This window comes from Nanorana parkeri, unplaced genomic scaffold (assembly GCF_000935625.1).
Source record: "Nanorana parkeri isolate BGI_ZX_2015 unplaced genomic scaffold, ASM93562v1 scaffold262, whole genome shotgun sequence".
Taxonomy (NCBI): Eukaryota; Metazoa; Chordata; class Amphibia; order Anura; family Dicroglossidae; genus Nanorana; species Nanorana parkeri.
Genome location: NW_017306530.1, coordinates 751025 through 778713, shown reverse-complemented (window position 1 = coordinate 778713; position 27689 = coordinate 751025). Strand labels below are relative to the sequence as shown.

Genomic DNA, 27689 nt, shown 5'->3' with positions numbered 1-27689 from the left:
CTGAGCAGAGTTTTGCATGGAGCAGGCATTCTGAGTTGTATGGAGCAGGCAGGAATTTCAGCAGGGTTCTGGATGGAGCAGGCAGGGATCTGAGCAGAGTTTTGCATGGAGCAGGCAGGGATCTGAGCAGAGTTTTGCATGGAGCAGGCAGGGATCTGTGCACTGTGTTTTATGGCTCAGACTCTCTCAAGCAGAATCGGCTTGGTCTTGTTGTCACTCTGCAGCTGCTGTGGGCACATCTGAATATGGCTGGTGGCAGTATGATGAAGAAGCCAGATCTAAAAGTGGTCCTTCTGGGAGACATGAATGTGGGGAAGACGTCACTGCTGCACAGATACATGGAGAGGCGGTTTCAAGACACAGTCAGCACTGTTGGGGGAGCCTTTTACCTTAAACAGTGGGGACCCTACAACATATCCATCTGGGATACTGCAGGTAATGTGTTTGTACACCTAAGAGTAACTTACTTTACACAAGGCATTGATAACCCCCCTCCATCGGAGCAAAGTCTGCAAGTTCTCCCTATGGCGCCGACATCTTCTGTCCAGGTTGTTATTATTATACAGGATTTATATAGCGCCAACAGTGTGCACAGCGCTTTACAATATAAGGAAGATATTACAATTTCAAGGCAAGATGGTAAGGAGGGCCTACAATCTAAAAGGTTCAGCATGTTCAACCATCTTGATTGGCTGGGCTGGAACGACATAACTCCCATGCATGCACACACGAGTTTATTTATCCGGGTACCAAAGTATATTAAATGTAATAAGTGACGTTTTGTTGGCTAGAGCACTGCGTCTCATAAACAATTGTCTTTTTTTCATACTTTGTTGCCTCATAATGCTGCTGATCTCCTGCAGTCTGTTTGCAGCATCTTCCTGTCTACGTGCACTTCAGTGGTGGTTTCCTGATGGTGATAACAGTGGACCAAGACTGCAAAATGTGTATTAAAATGGCCACTTGTGGTCTCCGTTGGAAGCCGTTCTTGCAGGGTAACAACGCAGCAGCACAAATGGGAGACGGGAAGAGATCCTTGTCACCCTGTAACAAGAATTGCCTAAGCAAGGAAGCTAGTTGCAGGAATACCTAACCTTTTAATGAAAGCTACAGATTTACAAGATTGAAAACTTCTTCAGAACATTAACATATATGATGTTTAATTGTTCTATTGATCAGGACGTGAGCAAACACATCCCGCCGATCTCTGACTTCCTGATCCTCTCTCTGCACAGAACGGTGACATTAGGCTGGGTTCACACCCGGGCATATTGAATATGCGTGTCTTTCGCGCGGTCTTACCGCGATTCGCGGTAAAAAAAACCCGCGACAAACGCGCGTTTTCTGTGGGCTACTTGGCTGTATCCCAATGGAAACGCGAGACCAAAACGCCCCAAAGAAGTACATGTACTTCTTTGGGCGTAGGCCGTTTTGTATCGCGTTCGGACGGGACGGAAATACGGCAAGGTGTGAACCAGACCCATTGAATACAATGGGATTTAGATGTTTGAGCGTTTTGTAGAGCGTTCGGCGAGCGTTGAACGCGCTACAAAACGTTCAGGTGTGAACCAGGCCTTAGGGATGCACCCATACCGGCATGTAAAGACTCACCATCTGGCTTCCCGATTAGCAGGGAAGAATTCTCCATGCTTGTCACCAGGTGATGAGAAAGCATGTAGTCGACTTTCTGGCCACTCAGGAAGCGGGGCGCCGTGTAATGACGCGTTGCCCGGCTTACTGATTGTTTGAGAAGCTAGCTAATCAGGAAGCCGGGCAACGCATCATTACATGGCGCCCGGCTTCCTGATTGGCCGGGAAGCCGGCTCCATGCTCCCTCATCACCAGGTGATGAGGAAGCGTGAAGCTGGCTTTCTGGGCAATAAGAAAGCCGGGCGCCATGTAATGACACGCTGCCCGGTTTCCTGATGCCGGAAGCTAATGCATCGGAGCATTTGGGCAAGTATGAGTACTCGGCACCGATACTAGTATTGGTATCGGTGCATCCCAAGTGACTATCAGTCACCGCTCTCCCCTCTCCGTTTCTCCAGTGCTCTAGATAGGCCCAGCCAGCTGTCAATCAGCCAGCGGGGTGGATCTCCACAGTATTGTCAGGATCCGTCCTGGCTGCAGCGCTCTCAGCATATACTGAGTTTTGGATCACCGGAGGCCATTAGTATATGTCCTCTCGTGACCCTGAAGAGAACTATGGGCAAAAAGGTTCCCCTATAGTTCTCTTTTTACTACCACTGTGCAGGGGTTTTGTTGTTTTTTTCTAATGCAGCTGGAATAGTGACACTCTTGTGTTAAGCTTCTTGATAGCTGCAGTGAGGAGATTATGTGTTGGTGGAGATCCCAAAAGAAAAGAGTATAGGATTCATTTACACAAGGCAGTTGTTTTTTTCAGTTTTAAAAACATGCAACATTATCATAAACCGAACTATTGAGAAATGTTCAATGTCTAGCAAAAACATTTCCTGTTCACTACAGCTTGACTTCTAGAGTGATGATGCCAGTTTCTCTGATGTTATCACATGTCATTTGAAATGTACAGCTGTGGTATGTGGAAATCTTCATATAGGTTACAAATAGAGGTAACAGCAAGTGTATTTACTATAGGGAGGATCTACTATCTCTGTAATACGGTGTAGTGTATTTACTATAGGGAGCATCTACTATCTCTGTAATAATGTGCAGTGTATTTACTATAGGGAGCATCTACTATCTCTGTAATACGGTGCAGTGTATTTACTATAGGGAGGATCTACTATCTCTGTAATACGGTGTAGTGTATTTACTATAGGGAGCATCTACTATCTCTGTAATAATGTGCAGTGTATTTACTATAGGGAGCATCTACTATCTCTGTAATACCGTGCAGTGTACTTACTATAGGGAGCATCTACTATCTCTGTAATACCATGCAGTGTCCAAAGACTGACGTGGGGTCCTGTCATTTCAGTTCTTTCCTCCATTGCAAGATGACCGCAATGACATCTGATCCATATCACTCCAGTCAGGAAGGGCTCTATGCCTGGATCTCCTCCTAATCAGCCCATGTGGAAGGGGCCTAAAACTGTGCAATTTCAGGTTAAGATTTGATCCTTTTGTAATAAGTTTTGTAACATTTTGCTCACACCAGTTTTGGGAAATAGCCTTGTGTCCTATGACTTCAGTTCACACAAGTGTGGTAAGGAAATAGGGTATGTATCAGGAAATAGAACATGTATCATTTTTACGTAACATAGAACAAGGTTACAGCAATGCACACTTTGTGAGTAAGCACATTGCGGTAAAGTACATTATGAATGGCATCCCCATGCACTAAGGCAGTGCAGCTTTGACACACATGCGTTACAGTGGACCAGAACGCACAGTAACACACTTCCATCCCTTGTGGTGCACTGGTTTGGAAAATAAAAAATGCTGCATGTCCATTTTTTTTGGATCCATAGTGTGCTCTGGCAGCCTTAATATATAACGCATGTGTAGGCACTCGAAAAAGCGCCTTAATGCAACGCACAAGAATGGACTGGTCTGAATGGGCCTTCAATCATATGGAAACCTCTTTAATCTCCTAAGCATGTCACAATGTCTGTCTTGGTCGTGGAAACTGTCAAAACACAAATTCTTGGAAACCCAAAGTTGTGCAACTCCGGCACACAGACCACATGCAAATACGTAGTCTTGTCTGAATTTGTTTAAGATGTTGAAAGTCTTTGCATTGAAATGACAGTATGAGGAAATGTTTCATTTGTTAGAATGTCTATTCAGGTGACTTTTTTCCAAGTTTTGTTAAAGAGTACATTGTGACAACCTATAACCACCCAGAAAAACCTCTCTGTCTATTTGAACTGCTTTCTAGTGATGAAAAGAGAAATCTGATTGGTTGGTATGTGTCATTTTTCTTTGCGGCCTCTTAAAGGGAGTATTTCACCAAAACGGGGCTTGGCATGCAGCAGACATTTGTAATCATTGAGTCTCCCAATGTTAGGAACAAAGTAGATCTCTGGTTGGATCAAGTGGGGAAGGGTTAGACCTTCTGTCAAGTTTTTGTTGGCTATGACCCAATTGGGGAGCTTTACCCCTGTATTTGTACAAAGGGGAAAGGAAATCCAAAATGATAGAGCTGTCCCCAGAACAAGAGGTTAGAGGAATCTTCCAATGGGGAGGGGACACTTGTAAGCAAGGACCAGGTAACCAACATTGTCATATGCAGTGGTCAGCAATAGCAGCCTTTTGCCCTAAAGATGGCTATATAGTGTGACGCACATATGCAGCGCAATAATGTGTGTTGCAGTAACGCACCTTAACGCTCGGGTTTAAGTGCATGTTACCACAAGCGTATGAGTGTGAATCCAACTGAGAAATATAGAGACTGCAGTTGCTGCTATCTCCTTATGAGAATGCTAGTTGCCTGGGAGTCATGGTGATCCACTAGCGTAAGTACTCATATATGTGTATCAAACGTTCTGACCTCAATTTGATTTTAGTTGTTGCATTCATATTTTGAGCCTGCAGCTCAAAGTATCGAAAACCGAGACAGACAAACAAGGAAGTTAGCAATGGCTGCCTCCATATATTTCGAATGGGTTCCCTGAATGCAGGGCGGTCAGCTTGGCCTGTAATTCATTCTTGGAGTGTAAAAATAGTTACTTTTAAATCCATTTAGCTCCCTAGAGCCCCATCATCATGTATAGGAAACCATCTATATCTGGCCATAAACAAACTAATCTTGCCTATATTTTGATGAATGAAGGCAGATCTGTATTCTCTGGTGACTGCTGGCATGCTCCAAAGGGTCAGTACCCATGTCAGGGCTGTGTTAAAAAAAAAATCCCCTCACTTCCTGTCCTGCTGAAAACTTTTTACCACACAGGAAGTGAGGGGAACTCTCCAACAGCAACAAAAACGGACACAAACGATTGTCTTTAGTAGAGTGGGGAAAACTAGAACCCCTGCCAGATTTGTCTTTCTGTCTGTGTCACTGTCCCTTCCTGTCTGGTAAAACTGCTGTCACCAGGATAGAAAGTGAGGGTGGCTGTCTCTAACGGAGCCCCAGATAGCAGTAAAAACCCAAAAGGAGTTATAATCTTTCCTCACTATCTCCAAAACCCAGAATAAAAACGTCTTTGGCTTGACATACACTTTAGGCCTCAAACAAGGACCTTCTGCGTTAAACACAGGAACAGTTATATGGGAAATATAAACATTATGCTTTCCAGATCACTTTTTCCTACGTTTTAGATGTTCCTGGGATTACGCAGCTAAAACATTTTTGACATGCATTTAGCCACATAGAACCAGACTGAAAGGTCATCGGACGTAGACAATTCAGCTAGACTGATGCACCTAGATGCTGCTGAATTTCGAAGTGTTCATTCAGCCATAGCAAAGCATTACATGATGCCAGATGTGTTTCCAAATGTGCTCCAAAAGCACCTGAAGCAATGTATTTAAAAGGCTATGACCTTGTTCACACTGGGCGATCTAGGATTCCTGCTGCTGTGTCCAGGGATAGTGATCTATTAAAAACAGCATGTAATTGTATTGTATACGATTTACATGCCGACTGCTGCTTACAGATTTGGCCGCTGTCACCCATTCATTAACCTGAACGGATACAGTGGCTGTATCTAAATGGGACACCTGGCATTTCTGCCGCAAGAATCCGTAGGTTAGATGTGCCCAGGGACAGTGATCTACTCCAAAACCACATGTAATTGGTATCTCATACGCTTACAGATTGGCCACTGTCACCCTGTCATTAACTTAAATGGTAAGAGCGACTGCATCTCAATGGTACAACTGGGATTCCTGCTGCAGGAATTTGTAGGTTCCAGCCGGAGGAATCCCAAATTGCTCAGTGTAAATTTTTAGGGTGTACCATGAAACAAGGTTACATTGCAGCCCCCTGACCCCCACCACCTGAATTGTGAGGTTCTTCTCCCTACAGGATTCTGTAAACTTTTGAATTCAGCGTGGCTGCGCATTGCTCCACCCACACAGCTGCATCATCTATTCACAGATCATTTGACCGGCTCTGTGAATGGAGAAAGTCCCATCAGCCACCACAGCAGAGGAACTTGTAGTTCTCCATGTAATACAAGTGCGGTGACTTTACTGCATTTGTAGTCCATTCATTCTTTCTTCCGTCCATGTTACTGTATGTCCATACCAAGGTACAGACATGGACAGGAGGGAGAGTCTGCAGGAGCCAGACCATTGCACCCATGATTCACTGATTGTGTTTGTATTGATTGGTTTCTATGCGAAAACATAATAAATGCACATTTTTTTTCTTTTATGAAGAAGTGTGCATGTGTTGTTTTCTTCTTTTTTTTTCCTCCCTAAAAATTGGACTTTGCCTTTTATTTCCAGTGTTTATGGTGCTTTAAAGGCGATTCTAAGTAAACTATCTGCCTTAACACAAAATAGTTTTTTGTATGGCAAACTTTGCACAAATACCAAAAGACAATGATAACCACTGATATCAAGCAGTTATGAGTCAGTGTCTGATCCAGCCATTTTATCAGTTCTTTAAAGCGGTTTCCTCTGAAAGCTGGTTAACCACATGGTAATGATGCATCAATTTGAAGGATTGATTAATTGATGATCTAGGACCTGTGGTACTAATATGGACGAGCTAATGGAAATGTAAGCATAATGGAATCCAGACGCCAGAAAGTTAGGAGTAGCAGTGTTATCATTTTTTCTCAGCAGCTGTAGGCCATTATGTACTCTCACCAACAGTTGTCCATTCAATGCCTAGGATAGCCAGACTGTAATTTAAAGAAAACCTGTCATGTATTTAAGCAGTCTAACGGTGGCCATACACTTTACAACCCTCGCAAGACTTTTGTCTTGCGAGGATTGTAAAGTAATTAAAACGTATGATCTGCCCATCTTGGACAGGCAGATTGTACTTGCGATCATCGCAAGCCCGCCCCCCTGAGGGGCGGGCTTTCGATGACTGCAATGAGGGGCGGGCTTCCGATGACTGCAAACGGGCAGTGTGCGGCCCGTTCGGCAGTTGTTGAACAAGCAGGCCAGAATCGTACGATTCTCGGCGGGTTTTCTAGCCTGCTGGTTCGACGGAAGATGTGCGACCGTACAGTAGAAACGGCCGCACGCCTTCCATACACTTGGGCGATTCTTGTACAATAATCGTGCAGTGTATGGGCACCTTTAAGTTGAACAAACAAGTTAATTCATTACTTTTTTGGGGGGGGGAGGTATAGTAAGATTTCAACTGCTGGCTAGATCAACGAAAGCTTACCGTATAAATGAAAGTGCAACTGAAGCCAAAACTTGTTGATGGTTTGGAGAGGGATTAGATTCACCCTCTGTATGCGTCCTGGTGTTTCACAAATTCTGTGTTGTCATCTTAACAGGAACATATGGGAAATCTTCCAATGGGGACACTAGTTGACCACCTAAGATTTCCATGGCTTATGTTTAATGGGTGTTGCACTTCAGTACCAAATATGCTCACTTCTTCATTAACAAATCTCCATGTTTCTTTATTTATGGATGGTCGTGAATCGGTTAATAGTTTATGTGGATATAAGGAAGAGATTTTTGCAGTTATTGTAAAATCAGTAATACTTCCTCTGTTGCTGTTATTCTGCTGTTGTGTGTTTAACCTTTTACCCATCTTCCTGACCTCATCGTTTTTCTTTCTCATCCATTGAGGGACACAGGAAGCCATATACTGTCAGGTTATACTGCTGCTTACAGGAGGATTGGACAGAAGCAACGGAAAAAAAATAAGGGATGCACCAAAAGTTTGGCTGCCAAAATATTTTGGCCGAAAATGGTACTGGGGCAGAATGCCAGTAGTACAATAATGGCTGAAAATTCGGTGCATCCTGACAGCTTCTCTCCTCCCTTCTGGGCGCCGGTCTATGTCTCCTCCAATGCCCACTGCTCTGCCCTGCTTGTGTCGGCAGAGTCTGAGGGGACACCGAGGATCCAGCTGCTGACGCCCAGCAGGGAGGAGAAAAGCTCTTAGGATGCCAAGCTGGGCGGTGCAAGGAGGAGAGAAGCTGTCAGCTGTCACAGGAGGCCGAGCTCTCCTCCTGCACCGCTCCACTCGGCCCCCTGTGGCAGGCGGAGGTGTCGGGATGGAGAGCGGTTTACAAGCACTCCGCAATCAGAACTGATCGCTGAGTGTTTGTTAATAGTTGAGGTCATAGTGTGCTTACTGTGTCCTCAATTATGAATGAACAGGAAGTGCTCTAAATCGCTTCCTGTTCATTCATGATTGTAGACATAGTAACTCATACTATCACCTCGTTTATGAATGAACAGGAACACTCAGTATAGAGGATTCCTGGTAATTCATAACAGGGGCTGCAGAATAAGAGATTGAGGACTCCGTGTCCTTAATCTCTTTGTCTATTCTAAAAGAGAAATATCAGGGGGTCTGTTTAGATCCCAGATATTTCCCCAAAGCCCCTAAAAGTAAAAATAATAATAAAAAATTAAATATTGTTTTCAGTTTCGGCGCATCCCGAAAAAAAATAGGTTAGCCTAGAATAACCCTTCCTACTCCCAGCATGTCTTAGTTTTCTGCTAGTGTTCCAGGAGGATGGATGTCTTTTCTTCAGTTCTGCTGAGAAAAGTCTAACCTATTTTATTAGGTTTTTTTTCTTTACTCAAGATTCCTGCAACATCGCTGCTTGTGCATGCCTGTACCTGACAGCTATCCGTATTGGCTTTGGAGTGCTGTACCTGGTCTCTGAAGACCTCTTTTTGTGAGTAGGCCATTTGAGCTAAGCACTGGGAGCTACCTCATTTGAACCTCTGAGCACATTCGAATTATTTGAACCTCTGAGCACATTCGAATTTTTTTACTTTCTATCAGTTTCATAGCGGAAGGGGTTAACTAAGAGGAATTGAGCATCCATTGGGTGGAGTGTTGCGCACGTTTCTATTGCCCATCTACAGTAACTTGATCATCTTTGGCCACCTGACCCTAATCCTGCTTCCAAGCATTTAGGTTTTTGACTACCTAAGGCTTTCCCTTTATACCTTGAGCTTTTTTGCGTGCCATCCGTGTGGTGCAACATGTCTGATTCTAGACATGGTGGATACCATGTGCCACGGCTCCGGTGCAGCGTGACTACCGATGCAACCAACATTTACAGCCTGGAATTTTGCCCCGTGCAGTTAGTCTCTGCCATTTTAGGAGCCTGACCTTGCTCTGTCGGTTGTTGCGGCCTCCTCTGCTCTGTCAAGGGAGGATTTCACTGTAGTCATGTAGGATTTTAGGTAATTGGAAATATCTTATTTGGCACTAAAGCTTAACTCCTTGAAGAATGAATCAAATGATGTATCAGATTATCACAGTCTGATAAAAGCTCCAGTACATAAATTGTCAGCTCTGTACATCAGGAAATGATCTCTGGGATAAGTTGTGATTGTTATTTTAATGTTAAATAACAACATGCCATAATCTTTCTCTGGAATTAAGTAGGTGTGGCCCTCCATAGCATTTAATAAAACATTATATGATGTGTTTCCTGTTGCAGGTAGGCGGAGCCTATATCTCGATGGCTGTCCTGGAAGATTCCTGGAAACAGAGTTATCAGGTAATCAACTCATGTTTTATATTATATGTACTGAATTTAATAAGCAGATGTCCCTCCTTTAGATGCAAGACCATACATACTTAGTAGTACATGTACCATAAGTTGAGAAACATTCTAAAGTAACCAATATTGTCTAGAGAACACATTTTTTAAAGGTTAGATATACCCTAATGGTGCCCATACACTGGCCGCATTTCGGCTGGTTTTTAATGTACCGGCCAAAATTTGCATAGTGTGTGGGGCTGTCGGCTGCCTTTCAGCCGGCATTCCTCGATCAGCTGATCGAAGGAGCCGCCTGGAAAATCTTCCTACGACCACAGTCGACAGCCAATGAGCTTCTCGCGCTGATCGGGTATTGGCACCTGTCAGAATACAATGCAGACAGCAGCAATTCCTCGATCAACACGCTGTTTGTGTTGATGGAGGAATCGCGTCAATTTCTTTAATTCAGTCTGTGGAGTGAACGAATGAAACTGACAGGTGTATGGCCAACCTTAGGAATTAATTCTCTAGATGAGAGTATAATATGCACACTACTGAAAGCACTGGTTCACAGCAATACCTTTGTTTCCTCCGGTTCAGCTTTCTTGGTAACCTGTAAACAATGAGTACTTGTTTTTACTTCTGCCTCTGTACACCAGTATTTAAATATTTATGGAAATTCGTTTGATTAGCGCATTGCTTCCTTCTTTGGATGGATTTGGGAGTTTAACTACCTTGGAGACCTGGGTGTTAAAATAACTTTCTAACCAGATCTCTTTGGACAATATGCTGTGAGTGTTTGGCTTCATTTAGGTTTTTGCAGTTTGTATATGTGTTTAGATTTGTTCCTGACTGTACTGTATGTACTATACTCCAGGTTAGTTGGCACTTTATTGTCTTTTTCTTTTGAGAACTTTGCCAATATACTTCTTTATAATCTTTGATTTACAAACATTGGCTGTACAATCCTCTTCCACTGCAGCTTAATTCAGTCATCTATAAGCATTTTCAAGTCTTGACACACCATCCCTAAAGCGTCAAATGTTTGTGGCACATAACATCATCATACTGTCTAATTTAATATCTAGTGTTTTCTACAGCAAAGCAGGCAGTAGCACAGAGATCCAGTGTCACATTGAGATCAAGTATTTTTGTTGGTTATAGTCTACAACAGAAGAGACTTAAAGCGTTATTAAACCCTAAGTTTTTTTTTTTGGATATATCTACTGCTAGCAAAAAGTGTAAAAAAAAATAAAAATATACGCGCACTCCCGTACGAAAATGTGAAAATTCTTGTGCGGCCGCAAAGCACAGTTCACATCTTCGGCCAGGAGACATGGAGAGATACAAGGTAAGTCTATGGACGCGTGCGCCCGCATGCAGACACCGTGGGACAGGAAGTGCCAGCAAGGACAGAGGAGTCAGCGCTGGATCGGAGATCCACCGCCGCGCTGGAGGGACAGATGAAAAAGACAGGAAAGAAGATCGGATTAAGAGACATAATTTAAGGTAAATGCTGACATTAACATTGGGGGGTGGGGGGGAGGGACATTTTTTTTTTACATTTAACCTCCCTGGCGGTATGATTTTTTTTTTCTTCCTTTTTTCGTTCAATTTTTTTTTTCTAACTTTTGAATCTCCCGCCGGTTCCGCCCCCCTGCGACGCGGACGCTCGCAAGGGACGGAACCTGGAAGACGGATGCTGACATCGGCCGGAGGACACACGCGGCTCGAGGGACAAGGTAAGAAACGCGCTGTGTATTCCCGAGTCTGGCTCGGGGTTACCGCTTATGGTACAGAAAATTAACCACGAGCCACACTCGGGAATACCGCCAGCGAGGTTAATGTCACTTTAAAGTGACACTGAACTCAGGAGTTAAACTTTAAAAACTTATTCAAGAACCTTAACTAATAACAATAATGTATCTTATTTGTGTATCACTCAGCTGTAGATCCTCAAATCATCTCTGAATTTATGCTGACACTGTCCTTCCTTCTGGAGGGTGGCTACTTTTGTTCCCCATGGTCCCTGTGTGTGCTGTAAAGTAGCCACCACTCCAAGCTCGCTCTTGTGGTGCACTACAATCTCAATACAAATTAGTAAACTAAACATAAGATTGTAGTCCATCAGGGGAATGAGCTTGGAGCGGTGACTACTTTACAATACAAACACAGGGACCATGGGGAATAAAAGTAGCCACCTTCAAGAAGGAAGGACAGTGTCAGCACCAATTCAGAGATGATTTGAGGATCTGCAGCCAAGTGATACACAAATAAGATACATTTTTGTTCATTTTTAAGGGGGCTGTTCCTTCCAACCCTATATTCTTTGTCAGGTCTTTTCCTGCAGACTGTTATCTAATTAATGGCTGGTGTTCCCTCATTTCTTTTTTAGTGGGGTGAACATTTCTCTCTTTTTTTTAATGGAACTCCAGCCAAACAAAAAGGGGTTTGTATAGAGTGGGGAAATGTTACGTCTTTCAGGTTTTACTTGCTTATTGCTAAGGGCTTGTTCACATGAAGCGCGTTCCAGGAGCAGAGCAGTTACAGACCGGATCAAAACTGCGTCCAATGTATTCCAATGGTATTTTGGGCTCTAGTTCACACCGCAGCGTTCCGTTCCAGAGCATGTAAAAAAACTGCAGCAAGCCCTATTTTACCTGCTCTGGAACGCATGCAAATGCATCAAAAATGCATGCAAACGCCCTGGAATGCACTGAAAGCCCTTTTTTTAAAACCAAAAACGGCCCGGAACGCATCAAAAACTCGGTATAACACATTGCAGAAACTCATGCAGATCTGGTCTCCATTTGGTGTGAACAAATCCTTAAATGAGGACATTCCGCCCAAGTGCTGGTCATGGTTGTCACAAGAACAGCAGGTGAGAAGGATCTAGTTTCCATTGCAACTGTCAATGGTGGGATTTCCCCTTCCTTTGGGGAGAGTTCTTTTTACTTTATGTGAAATATACAGAACGGGAAGGGAGAGGAAGTTTACCCTCTTTCTGCAGTGGTGGAAGAGTCTTCTTTCCACCTGCTTTAGTTCTTTAGTTACAAAGCAAGCTGGAATTGCATTGGATGTTTCTCCTTTAGGCCTCATGCATATGGGCGTCTGGGGATTACTGCGGCCAGAATCCCAGGTGTATCTGTACAGATGCACTCAATTCAAGTTAATGATGGGGTAACAGGAGCCTCATTTGTCTATGGCTGTCCGCATGTAATTGTACATGGTACCAGTGGCGTAACCAGAGTTATTTAGCGGGGGTCGTGACGGAGCCCCCCCTCAGTCCTGCGCCCGGGGCAAGTGCCCCCCGGTTGTTACGCCACTGCATGGTACGATTACACGTGGATGAGGGGAGATGCCTGTCCTGGCAGAGAGCTTGTGTCCTGAGTCAAGCATCTCTGCCAATCCACAGATAATTGTACCATGTACAGTTACATGCGGACAACCATAGACAGATGAGGCTCCTGTCACCCTATCATTAACTTGAATCATCTGCATCTGTACAGACACACTTGGGATTCCTGTCGCAAAATTTGCAGCTTCTTGCTTCAGGAATCGCCAGACGCCCATGTGTATGAGGCCTTTGTAGTGTGCACAGTTGTAGTGAAGTTGCAAAGCAAGCAGCCCTGTGCTTTCCGTACCCTCTGACAGGATAATGCTTTTCATTTGGACACCAGGATATAGAAGTCCACAGTTGTGGACATTTTTTGTTTACACTAAGCACTTTTGTACATAAAAATGTAGATGGCTAAAAATACTGGTGGCCATTTACAAGTATCTCTGTGCTAACAGGATGTAGTGCTTTCACTGAGATGCTGCGAGTGAGTGTGGGAGATGAGTGAGCAAAGTACAGTTGGAAATCACTTGCTTACGTACTTGGAAAAGCATTCAGCAGTACAGGCGCTCACATGAAAAATTCCAAGCAAAAAAAGGCCATTTTAGCAAAAGAGGAAAATTCCACACTGGTATGGAAACGGCAATCTACAGATATGTGAGGTCAGACACCCCTTCTTGTTCCATGAAACCTGATGTTGAAATACTTGTTAAAACTTTCCTCTAATTACTCCATAGCAAGTGTTTACCTAATCTTCTTATTAATAGACATTCTTCAGTAACTTTCAGCTTGCTGATGTTCCGTAGTCTATGTACAAGGTGACCATATGCACTATGTAGGCTCTGCAGAAGTGTAAATGGTGCGTTTAGGAAAATCCTAGAGAAGTAAAATAAATATATAAAAGGGTGTTTGTCTGTCTGACCTTACTAAATGTAGCAAAACCACTAAAAGAAACTACAATGTTAGTACAATGCATTATTGTCTGTTTAGGTGGCCTGGATTAAGGCAGCCCATTGATTTTGAACGGGCTGGCAGTACAACTTATGCAAAAGCATCGACTTGACCTCTTTTCTTTAAAGCTGAAGTTTAGTTTTTTTTTTTTTTTTTTTGGATACCGTACCAAACACATTAGTTGCGTATAATGGTGCATAGCCCATGTCCTACAGATTACTGCTTCTTGTAAAAATCCTTCCTTCCTGTTGCCTTCATAGCTGTTTGATATTGTACTTGGCATATCATTTTTGGTACTTAATAAGTGTTGCGCTACTTTCCTGCCCAGTTCATGCCCTCTCCTCTATTTAGAGAGCTGCTACTATTATTCTAACACAATGGAATGCTTTCTGTACATGGAGGAGTGGATGGATCTCCATGGACCATTCACAGGATGCAGTACATTGTGGAGGAATAGTAGTACGAGTTCTCTGAATGGAGGATAGCGCATAAAGGGATAGATGGGCGACACAACTCTTCATGCTAGCAGTGGCTGCTGTTAACCCATACAGCACTGGAAGATAATATTCAGCAGCCATGAAAGCAACACGATGGAGGATTTTTACAAGAAGCAACATTCTACATATGAGATTTACATCATTACATGTAACAAATGTGTTTGGTTGTGTATCCCCCAAAAAATAACTAAATTTCAGCTTTAAATGCAGCTCACCACAACACATGTGCGTTGTTGTGCTCTGCAGTGCAGGTTGGTTGCCTTCTATCGTAATAGTGCATTGGGTGACAGAACGAATGAGTGCGCTATTGCCAGGTAAAACATGGGTTGCCATAACATGTAGATGTGAACCTCAAACCCTTAAAATGTATTCTATCGGATTTACTGTGTAACATTTGATGTCACCAAACTGTAGAATAATGAAAGGAAACGACACCATAAAGACTGGGACCCGTTTCGTTTAGACTAGTGTGAGGGCCACATAAAAGGAGTTTGAGATGTTTCGGTAAACTTATGATCTCGGCTAGGCACAGCTAATGAATTTGTGATGTATACGCATGTCTGTCATTAAGGGCCAATTCACACCAATTGCGGTGCGTTCCAGAGTGGAAGCTGCTAGAATGCACTGTAATCGCACACTAAGCTCCCCCCTTCGTTCTGGGGCGGGAAGGGGCGTGGCAGTGCATTGAAGTCAATATCACCCCAGCCTCGCCCCCCCCTCCTGTAGTACGCTTGGCTGCGTGGCAAAACATTGCCTGCGTTCCGATCCAATGCGAACGCAAAAAAATGCAGCATGCAGTACTTTTTTGCATTCGCACTGGACAGGAACGCAGGCAATGTTTTGCCACGTGTACGAAAACACTGCGGGCGGGGTGTGTGATTGCGGTGCCATTTACTTCAATGCACCGCCACCCGCCACAGAACGAAGGAGTTTAATGTGCGATTACAGTGCGTTCCAGCAGCTACCGCTCTGGAACGCACTGCGATTGGAGTGAACTTGCCCTAGGTGTATGTATTGGATGAAGAGATCAACATAAAGCTGAGATAGACAATTGATGCTCAGCAGTCTAGAAGTCTAGTAATGAGAACCTTCATTATCATGTAGTCTATAAATATACACTTCTGTGCTTCTAAACTTCCATGCTATGTGCTGCTCACATATCTTACATTCCTGAAGAAAGCTTCCCACTGCTGGAAATATTCCTCTTCCCACTGGCATTTCAGGCCAATAACTTCTTTGTTACCACTCATATGCACTCCATCGTATGTATGATGTTTTGTAACACTGTGAACGCAGCTCTACTTTGTTTCGTACGCTGTTGTGATGATGTATGGTAACACTGTTTGTTACGGTAGTTTAGGATCTTTCCCTTTTTTCCCCCTAAAGGTATATTCCACCCGAAAAATAATAAATGCACACCTCTCTGTAAAATAATTTTTTTTTGCCTATTATTGTTATTATTATTATTATTATTATTACTATATTTTTTTGCATTGGAGCCATTAAAGCATTTAAATGACAATCAATGTGCGGGTGCAATGCACTGGCTCCTACAGACTCTTCCTCCCATCCAAAAGTATGAACATTCAGTACGGTGAATGGGAGGAGGTGTTGTTGGACCACAGGTGCGGTGACTTCATTCCATTGAGTCCGTCTGCCGCGGTGGCTGTAGAGATTTGTAGTTTCTCTGTGTGGACAGAGCAATGCACAGCTACACCCAATAAAAAAAACTGCAGAAGCTTGTGTGGAGAACACCGCAATTCAGGTAAGGGGGGGGTTGATGGGCAGTTGTGATGTGCCCATGTTTCATGTTATACCCTAAATCAGCCCTTCTCAACCAGGGTCCTGTTGCAGCTAAGGGTGCCTTCTGGCTTTGCCAGGGGTGCCTTAAAATTTTTGCTAAAGAGGGGGACTCTGATGTGGAGGGTAGAACAGTAGAAAGGCATCATGGCACACTCACAAACCAGCATGTAAAACAACTTGTCTCACCACTAAGGACAATGACAGAGGTTTGGATACACGTCTTCTGCAAAGGATGTGTAAGCCGCACTGCCGCGCCAAGGCACCTCTTATAGTGAAGACGTGTATCCAAACCTCTGTCATTGTCCTTAGTGGTGAGACAAGTTGTTTTACATGCTGGTTTGTGAGTGTGCCATGATGCCTTTCTACTGTTCAAAGCCCATTTCGTGTGCACCTTACTGTGTAACTGGTAACAAATTGTTGTCTGATGTGGAGGGGGCCCCAGATGTGAAGGGATGGGAAAACAGGGACACTCCACTTGGTCTTGCAAAAGAAAGTGTAAAATTCCACTTGTCTTTTGTCTAGGATCCCCCCCTTAAAATCCATACCAGAACCTTGTCCAAGTTAAGGGTTTGGTATTGATATTGGGGGGGTGGGTTTGTTTTTTGCAATTACATTACATTTAAATTTAAATTTTTTACATTGTAGTCTGGGGTGCCTCCAGGTTTTGCATACGTTAAAAAGGTGCAGTGGCTAAAAAAAGAAACCCTGCCCTAAATGTGGGTGTAACATGAAACATGGCCCAAAAGGCAAACATAACATTTAATGGTAACCTCTGCAGGCCAGTTTGGTGACATCATCAGAAAAATGAGTTTCCTGGCGATGGCAATCGTTACCCTGCAGAGGGAAAGAAAAGAAAAGCACAGAGAAATGTGTCCTTTCAGGATAAAGCAATGAGTAGAAGTTATTTAGTGTTTTGTGAACTCTCAGGGCAGCTGAGCTATATGGAGGAGAATTGCTTTCAGTATAATACATTGTTGTTCCTTGAGCACTTGGCAGCTGGGAGTGGCGAATGTGACTGGATCTGAGCCATACAAAGGTGCATTCAGCCAGGAGATAAACATGATTCATAATACGCCTAGCTGTACAGATTCTGATATTTACACCTGACAACAAAGCTGAAGCAATAGGTTACTGCAAGCTGAAAACAAACACCTTGTATGGTCCAAAGCCTGACTTGTAAGTGTCATGGGTGCCTTTATATGAGTCATTTCAGATCTATATTAATTAAAGAAGAACTTCAGGAAAATAGAAAACGTACACATGCAATGGGGATACCTCCACCTTGCAAGGGTTAAGTGCTCATTTTGTCTAGGGGCTCAAATAAAGCAGATATACTCACCCGATCCTCAGTCGGCACAAACCTCTCTTCCTCACTCCACTCCGGCTGTACAATGTTCCCCGACGTCCTCGCATGTCAATTTACCTGCATAAGACGTGATGATGTCAGAGGTCCTTAGATCGCCGCTGCAGGGACCGGTCTAGCAGCCTGGCGGGACCGAAGATCAGGTGAGTATATACTATATTTGACTCCCCTAGACAAAACAAGTAGCTTAACCCTTTGCAGTGCGTGGGCGGCCCTACTGCAAGGGTACATTTGTATTTTTCCCATTCCAGTAGTGTTTCTAGACTGCATGTTTATAGTCTACACTATTGAGCCGCCTGCTTTTTGTATATGTGTTGTAGAAGTAAAAGGAAATGTGATTAGTCATGTGAACGCGTACACTTGCCAAAGCACAGCCAAGCAGGTTTTACATGAATACTGTGTCATTTCCAATGTTGCCATCTCCTTTTGGAGAGAAGACTCCAAAGCACTGTTATCTCCAAACATCTGCGCTGCTATGCTTGTAACCTCGTTATAAGAGTTGCATGAAAAATCATTCATATCATGTGATGCTCCCTTTTAAATTCTTAAGGCATGGACATGTGTCATTCTTGGATTGAATACAGTAATCTGCAGAAATGTTGAATTTAGCAAATATTTGCAATGCATTTAACAAGCTTCAAGCTTTGGAAACTTTGACAGTAGAACTAAACCTGCTGTAAGCATATGTAAAGTAGTGGTAAGCGCTCAATATTTTCTTCAATATCCCGATCAAACAAATATACATTGCCTTGCAAAGTATTTCTTTACATTTTTGCCCAAACAGTCATCATGTTGCCAAACAGCTCCAACTCTCTCAGCTTGGCTTCCCTGAACTTCCTGTCTAGTATACGCACAGTCTCCAGAAGCAGTCCTACTACTAGCTTGCAGCAGGAGACGGGGGAGTGGCTTGCCCTGCTGTGCCTGTGTGTTTGTGGAGACACACACTGCCTATTAGCACACACAAGGGTGGCTCCATAGGACCATGCAAGGGAAAGGAGACACCCCTAAACAAGGATATCAGGCCTGGTGCTTAGAGGACCAGCTTATTCTGCAGGAAACGTAAACTTTTAAACGTCAAGGAGAAGCATCCGCTTTAGGTGATTTAATCAGCATCCAAAATAGCTTAAAAACATTTTTTTGACTTTAATGTCACTTTAAAGTAAATTTAAAGAAGAACTCTGGGGTAAAAATGTATTACCCCTTGCAGTGACACTGGCCCCACACTGCAAGGGTTAACTGCTCATTTGTGTCTAGGTGCTAAAAACAAAATTCTACTCACTCGAACTGCTGAGAGCCGCCTCCCTGGTTCTCCTGTCACTAAAGCCCGTCCCCCCCTCTTCTGCACAGATGGAATTTTCCTCAGCGCCCTCATGTTTATACACTTGCATAGAACGTGATGACAAAAGGATCAACTAGACACAAATGAGCAGTTAACCCTTGCAGTGTGGGGGTAGCCCCACTGCAGGTGTTAATAAAATTTTCCCTGGAGTTATTTAAAGTCAAAATGTTTTTAATCTATTTGATATGCTGATTAAAGGCTTTATTCACACATGCCGAATATGTGCGGAACTGCGCTAAACCTAAAAAACAATGCATTGCCATGCACATTGTTTAGACTATTGCGGCATCCACGCATCCTGCAAAATAGTCCAAGCGTGATTTTTATGGGCGGATTACGCACATATGTTACCGTTTGCACAGGTTTAGTTCCGAACGCTACCGTTTGTGTGAATGGAGCCTTAATCACTTATTGTGGATGCTGCTCCTTGTTTAAAAGTTTTTTTGTTTCCTGCAGAATCATCTGGTCCCCTGAGTACTGTCCCTGATATCCTTTTTTAGGGTGGCTCCTTTCCCTTGCAGGGTCCTATGGTGTTGCTAGTAAGCTGTGTGTGTCTTCACAAACCCACAGGCACAGCAAGGCAAGACACTTCCCTGCCCCCTTCCGTTGCTCTTCTCTAAGCTAGTAGATGGATAGTTGCTGGAATTTGCTCTCTCCCTTGTGATCTTTTACTGGACAGGAAGTTCAGGGAAGCCGGGCTGAGAGAATTGTAGTTGTTTAGAAACACGATGACTAGAAGTGTTTGGGCAAAAATGTAAAGAAATTCTTTGTTGGACAAGTGATATTTGTTTGATTTTAGATTGTAAGCCCTCACGGGCAGGGCCCTCCTCACCATCTTGTCTTGGATTGTATTGTAATTGTAATGTCTTCCTTATATTGTAAATTGATGTGCAAATTGTTAGCGCTATATACATCCTGTATAATAATAATCTGGATTCGTTATTATATAACCGGTTTGTGAGGCTAATACTACTTTTAATGTCTAAAATCCAAATCAGTTTCTTTTTTTTCCTTACATTTTGTGAATGATCTAAAGCCTTTCCAGATTTATATTGCTCTGTCTCACAAAAAGGAAATTTCTTCTCACTTCCTATATCAGTAAGATACTCTCACATTCTGACATGAGGGGTGTTAATGATAGTAAGGAAGTAATAAATTCGACTGAGGGCTCAGTCATTACAATCTTTACAGTTACTAAACCTAATCCAGCTAGCTAAAGTTTTTTGTTTTTGTATTTCTGTTATTCAGATGTTGTACTCCCTAACCCTTCCCCAGTCTATGTTTAGGAGGTGACTAGGACCAGTTGGCAAGATCAACAGGTATTTTCTGTACTTGCTGAAAATGTTCTTAGACAAAAAAGGAAACTAATGCAGCCACCACATCTAGGAACAGGTAAACTGCAATATATTAAAGGAGAAATATGGGATAACTTAAAAGCACTCATCCCCATAGTTAGGTGCAGTGTCACACATCGGCTCGAGAGCTGAGCTATCACAAACCTGCTGACTGCTCGCTCTGACTGGGGGGGGGACAAACAGGGGAGGGGGCAGGCACAGATGGCTTGGGCTCTAGAGAAGCAAAGTCAGCTGTCAATCAGGCAGCGGGGTGGAACCTGACAATATTGTCGGGTTCCTTTGCTGCTCTGCGCTGTCAGCATATAGCGAGCAGTGGCCTGCTATGCTGAGTTTTGAGTCACAGGAGGATATTAGTAAATGTCCCCCTGTGACCCAAAAGAGAATTTTAAACCAAAAAAGGTTTGCCCGTAGTTCTGTTTTTAAATATTTGTTTAAAAAAGCTGACCCACCAGCAGACATATTTGTTTTACAACTGAGCACACAGCTTAGGCACTGTATAAAAGCCTTCCTCCTAACAAGGCAGTACAAATAGTAATGATCATGTGTAAAGTGTAGTAGCCCACAGTAGTAACTAGTATCATGCTCAGTCCAGTGAAAGTTGAAGGTTGATCTGGGTTACTGCACTTTGCACATGATCTAATTACTATTTGCACTACTAGGTAACTTTGGTTTGATAAATCTATCAAAAAGTGACACCTATATCAAATGTTATATCGGGGCCCCATAAAATGCATGTGAATAATGGGGAGTCCTCCCTGTTTTAAAGGCTTATGATGAAAAATGTTGTCTTGAAAAAAAGTAAACCAACTTGCTGAACCGGGACGGGGAGAACATATTTTAAAAATAGCTTCTTGAACAATATCAATCCAGTCAGCTGCACGAGACCGAGGTCCATAAAAATCCAACTTTAGTGTTGTAAATTCCATGCAAAGTTCAAAATTCAAAGTATACACCACCATAGTATCTCTCCCAGTCCAGTGCTTCTCACGCCTCAGAGGCGATGGAGTCGGAGAGATACTATGGTGGTGTATAGCTTGTATTTTGAACTTTGCATGGAATTTACAACAATAAAGTTGGATTTTTATGGACCTCGGTCTCTTCTGGCTGATTGGAGAGATATTGTTTGACGAGTGGGAGCACACTGCAGCCTGCACCCAATGATTGATCTGCAGTCTGGTGGAATTGGAGCGGTGAGTTTTTTTGGATTTAGCTTCTGGAACTAGTTTGACTGCTTTATATGTACGGTTTGTAGTTGATGGACCATCATGGCTGTATACAGCAGTATGCAAAAAAGCAAATTATTCCTTTGTATACCCTGCCCATTAACATTCTGTTGTTGTTCTATTCTAGGAAGAGAACAGTTTCATGGCCTGGGCTCTATGTACTGCAGATCAGCCTCTGCCATTATCCTAACCTATGATGTTAGCAATATGCAGAGCCTCCTGGAGCTTGAAGACCGCTTCTTAGGCCTCACCGATACTGCCAGTGACGATTGCCTCTTTGCTGTGGTGGGAAATAAAGTTGACCTGACTGATGACTATGAAGGAGACCGAGAATTTGAGGAGGAAAGACCTCGCACCTGTAGTACCTCCAAAGTTCGTAAACAGGTCCAGTCAGAAGATGCCATTGGCCTTTACAAACGCATAATGAAGTACAGGATGGTGGATGAAAACCATGCACCAGCTGCAGAGAAGATGTGTTTTGAAACCAGTGCAAAGACTGGACACAATGTGGATGTGCTATTTGAGAGTGTTTTCAACATGGTCATACCATTGATTGTGAAGAAGAAAGCCAATGGACCAGAGGACACGGTCAACCTTGCACAGAGTAGTAAGAAACAAACAAAGTCTGGCTGTTGTTAACCATTTATATCACAGGCTACCGAGCAAAGCCTGTTGATGGAATAGATGCAAGCACAATTATTAGGCTAAATACAAAAATGGCTAAGAATGCTGCCATTAAAGTGAATGGAACTTTGCACAGAATCTGTTGGGACATTGTATTGAATACTCAAATTACTACCTTATTAATTATTGTGATTGAAGATCTTGACCTTAAAAAAAAATAAAACTGTCAAAGTGTAGGAAGAAACAAAAGTAGCTTATTTAATGCGGGCAGCAAGCAATAGCAAAGTGCGTTAACCATTAGCATCCATAAATAATTCATCAGAGCAGTTAAAACAATAACAGATTGAATGTGATTGTATACTAATAGATAACAGTATTTTTCTCTTCATCAGAGGGGAAGTCATACTTACACATGCTGCTTTTTGTGCCTTTGTTTAAAACCGTTTGCTGTTTCCTACTTCATTGCAGTCTGATCTGAAAATATCTCCTTCTGTTTGACTGTTCTGTACATACCTAAAAACTCTATTTTTTCTATTAAAAATGTATGTGGGGAACAATGAATTTGTATCTTCAGCCTAATGTATAACATTTAATTGCCAATATTAGTTTTCAAGTGGTTTGTTTTCTGGCATAGTTTCGGGTCAGCTGATCTGTTTTTTCCCATGCCTGTTATGCTTGTATGCCTTGCATTGTTTTCTATACCACAGACATATATATATTTATCTATTGAATCAAGACGTATGGGAAAAATAATTTATCATCCTTGACCAGTGATTTTTTTTTTTTTTTTTTGTAACCAAATACCAATGATTGATCTGACACTGAACATTCTTAAATACAGATATGAACTTTCTTGTGAAATGTATTTTGCTTTTATTCTGTCAGTAGTGATTTTGTCTATTTAGCATAAGTGACATGCTAACAAGGGAGGGTAGTTTTACACCAATAACTATTATTAAAGAAAAATGTGAATTCCTGCATCAATGTAAAGATCCCTAGAGAAGAACCTCATGTCCTGTTTGCGCCTAAACTGATTAAATCAAATAACCAACCTCAATGCAGTAACAAAACACAAACATACTCGCTGCTTATGGGATACCCATGTCTCTACCAGAAATGAGTGAACGCTTTTAAAACAATTAGGCTTTTACTTGGTTTACTAATCCTCAGTCATATGTAATAGATGAAAGTTTCTTGAGAAATGTGTCTAAGTTACCCGTATTGTATTGTTAAAGTGCTTTTAAGTAACTGTTTTAGTCCTGAACCCCTTTTGAGCCCTAAATGTCCGAGGCTCAGGCTGTAAAAAGGGCATCAATGTTTGTTTAACCAAGTTGAGATTAAGCTCTGCCCACTGTCATTCATGTGTCAAATGCCAAACTCTCCACTGCGGCTCTGGAATTCGACAATTTAGTGACAGGAAGTGGGGCTTGGCACCAAAGAATGTACTTTTAACTTGAAGAGAAGGCAAAGGGTATGTAAATATATGTATGATAACCAGGTCAAATAAGGAAAGAAAAGCCGGAAAAAAAATACTAATGCAGGCACCACATCTAAGGACTTGTAAGCTACAACATATAAAATTCCCTGGAGCACCTTAGCCTACTGTGGGTTTGGCTGCACCCCCTAACCCCATCAGCACAACCCCTTGACTGGCCCCTAAATTTACAGCTGTCCAGTGTACTGTAAAGATGTGTTTTCTGTCCTCGCTCTTGGACAACCTTAGTTTATCTTTAAGTTAGATTGTCTCCTCTGCCTTAGTCCTCCCCAGGTTCAGCCTCACTTGGGGAGATTAGCGCAGTGGGTGCCTCTGGTATTGGGACTGGTAGCTGCCTGTGTAAAGTACAGGATGTATTCCTAACCTGACAGAAGGTCTGGCAGGTCCAATCAGTTGCATATAGGACCAGGAGCTCCTGCACTGTACTTGTCTATCTCTGTCTAGAGTCTTTGGCAGAGCACACACCTTTTTCTGGCCGTATGGTGCCCCATTCTCCCTTACACACAATCTTTTGTATCACTTGTGCTGCACCTTGGGCTTTTTGGAGTGTAGGCATGGCTGGCTGAGTGGGTGTAATACTGCTAGGCAACAGTAGATGCTGCTGTCCTGATTGGCGACCAGCTTTGGCTCTTGTTCCTCTGGCCTGGCTGATATTTTCTGTTGGTTTTTGGAGTGGGAAACATATTTGTTCTTTTTGTTTTTTTTCATGCACAGTGTCTGGTGTTTGCACTACTTGTCTTTAAAGAACTAGCTTATGATAAAGAGACAAAGGAACTTTGTTCTTACATCAAAAAAAAGCAGTGGCAGATAGCATAAGGGAATACACAGCTAGCAAGCCTTGAGAAGGCGCTCAGCCGTTTCGTCTAAGGATGAAGTTCTTCTCCTAGGCAAAGGGCACAAGATTAAAACTCTGAGTGCAACTCTGAGGAAGAGAAATTGGTTGATTGACATGGCATCTAAACAAAGATTGTGTTCCATCCCATTTCAGGACAAGTTTCTTTTTGGCAAGATGTTAGAGAAAGCCATTTAGCAGGTGTCTGGTGGTAAATCTGGCCTGATTCCACAGAAGAGATGTTTTAATCAGCCTTTTTGAGCAAATAAAAGGCCCAGGAATCAGGATTGTAAGTAAAGATTGTTATTCTGGGATGGAATATTACAGAGTCTCCTGAAAGAATGTGCGATTGACTTTCCATAGAACTAATAAGTCTAGGCTGTCTTACAAGTCTATCAGTCTTCTAAGAACACAGATAAGCCCTGAAGGTTTGTCCAACCAAGCTGTTCTTGTTGGTGCAAGACTTTGGCACTTCAGAAAGGCTTGGGCAAGGTTGATTTTAGACAACTGTATTGTAAACATCATGGAGAATGGCTATTGGATTAAGTCTTCTAAGAAGCCTTCCGAGGCCTACTTTATAGGGATAAGAATCCCATCATCTCCAGAGAAACATCAGTATTTGTGTTCTTAAGTCAAAAAATTGTCACATTCACGTGCAATCATTCCTGTTCCAGAAAATTGAATAAGGCATAGTGATTCATTCTCCTCTGTTCCTGGTGAATAGATCCTCCTAAAAGTTCAGGCTGATGCTCAAACTCAAGTTCCTGAATACGTCTGTAAAGGTTCCTCCTTTTTGTATACGGTCAAACCATTATCTTTTCATTCTGCCACCATCAAAAGTTTGTGGTTGGCACAAATCATTACCAGTTTGTGTTTTGCCCTTTCGGCTCGTGCACTGCCCCAAGGACCTTCTCAAAGATCCTTTCCTCCGTTATTGCTTTCTATAGCCTTCATGGTGCCAGAATCTTTTACTATTAAGACGGCATGCTGTTCCTCCAGGAATTTGTTCAAAGAGTGATGAGATCTATGTTGATGGTGAGCGACTGCATGCATGTTCTGGGTTTGCTCACAGCAACAAGTCTGGCTGTTACATCAGCGAAGTGGCATCGGAGGATCTGTAACCTCCTCATCTCAGATGATTCATCCTTCTGTCAAGATGAGTGAGTCTTTTGCTTGGTGGTTTGAGCCCATCAACCTCTCACAGGGTAGTGACCATTGGGTCAGAGGCCAGGAATCATGTGAACAATGGATGCTAGTCAAGAGGATTGGAGAGCACACAGCGTAGGTCACCAGGTTCGGGGTCACTGGGCAAGGTGATCCACCCTACCATCTGATCTCCAGGAATTGGAGGCTATCTTCCATTCACTCAAGTTCTTTGACAGTCTGTTATGACACCAGCTGTAGCTTATAAAAACAGACAAGGAGATACCGTTGTCTAACGATCTATCGAGACTGCATATAGGCTCAGCGACCCCAACGAATGGACATTGACCACTGATTATCTGAGGAGGATATTTGACCAATGAGGAGGCCCAGAAGTGGACTTGATGGTGTCCACTGCCAACACTGTCCTACATTTTTTTTTCTTGGGCTAGATCAGTGATGGCGAACCTTGGAACGCCAGCTGTTTTGGAACTACAAGTCCCATGAGGCATTGCAAGGCTCTGACAGCCACAGACATAACTCCCAGAGGCAGATGCATGTTGGGATATGTAGTTTTGGCACAGCTGGAGTGGCAAGGTTCGCCACCACTGGGCTAGATCCTCTGGCTCTAGCCCAAGATGCTCTGGTAGTAGCATGCGACTTTCATCTGGTATACATATTTCCTCCAAATCTATTGATCTTACAGGTCCACCTGAAGATTCAGGGGGAGCGAGTATCGGCAATTGCCAGCCTTCCCTTCTGGCCTTGGTTTCCATTACTCTGGAAGATGAAAGTAGAATCACCAATTCCTGTGCCAGTAGTTTTGGATCTCCTGTAGCAAGGTGAACTCCAACACCTGAATCTCAAAGGTCTCAATTTAGATCTGAAATTAGAAGCACTAGTGTCTTGGTTCATGAAGGCTGTTGTGAAAATCAGAGAATTCTGAATTAGATGAGGGGGACCTGTTCAAATTGGATGTGAGAAAGAGAGCCTTAGCACTCTTACCTTTTTAAGAACCAGCAGTTTTAGAAGGTCGACACACCACATGCTCCACGCTCCACAACAGGCTCCAGGAGATATCTGATGGTTTCCCCAAAAGCTCCCTCAGCTTGGAATGCGAAGACTATTTGGCCATGGGTCTTACTCCTCCAATAGAGATTCACTCTCACTCTACCAGGGCCATGTCTGATTTACGGTTGTCTTTCGCCAAGGTGTCAGTCTGCATGGCAGCCAGCTGGTTGACATTTAACATCTTCATTCAACATTACAAGATTTATGTTTCTTTGCATCCTCTGGGTTCTTATGCTTCTCCTGTTGTGTCTTCAGTTTTGAGTAAATTATTTCACAGTATTTTATGTATGGATGTTGCAAATTACCTCCCACAGTAGGCTGACATGAGGTGCTGCAGGAAAGCGGAAAACTGTTTACCCCATATTTACCGCAATTTTCCTTTTCTGGTGCATCCTCATGTCAGCCTAGTGTTCCCACCCTGTTCTGTTTTCAAGTCTTTCCATGGAGTTCCTGTACACTGGGCAGCTGGGCAAAGGAGGGACTAGTCAAGGGGTTGTCCTGAAGAGGTCCAGGGCAGAGCCAAACCTGCAGTAGACTGACATGAGGATGCAGCTGCAAAGAACAATTATGGTAAGTATGGGGTAAACCATTTTCTCTTTTTTGTTTTATAGATTTAAGTACACTTTAGGAACCTGTGCACAGCCTGGGTTAAAGACCCAAGAGCCTCCTAGTGATATTAATTTGATGAGTTACAAAGTTAGTCTCACTGTAGTTGGCACTATAACGGCCATTTTACTGCAGCTCTTTCAGTTGCGGTACCATTAAAAAATTTAATTTCCTACATTTGACACACTACGCAAGTTTTGAAAAAAATTGCTTTATACATGTGACTATGGAATAAAGGGAACGGTGTGGTGTGTATCCATCATGCAGGTTTTGACTGCAACAAACTGGTTCTAACATTTTTATTACGTAAGCACTGCAGATGTCATCAGACTTTTAAGATCTTTTTCGCTGGGAAATATCCAACTGACAACACTGAGTCTATGAACAGTCTTGATTGCCTCATAGCAACAAATCAGATTCAAACCTGCACATCCTCCAAGTAAAGTGGAAGTAAAAAAAATAAACAGTGCAACTG

General features: G+C 42.9%; 1 protein-coding gene across 1 annotated transcript; it reads left to right on the top strand.

The window, feature by feature from the left end:
* Positions 1-98: 98 nt before the first annotated feature.
* RAB20 (RAB20, member RAS oncogene family) lies at positions 99-22143 on the top strand. Its single transcript, XM_018557007.1, has 2 exons — positions 99-435; positions 21571-22143. Exons 1-2 carry the CDS (start codon positions 246-248, stop codon positions 22080-22082), a joined length of 702 nt encoding a protein of 233 aa, XP_018412509.1. The 5' UTR covers positions 99-245; the 3' UTR covers positions 22083-22143.
* Positions 22144-27689: the final 5546 nt, after the last annotated feature.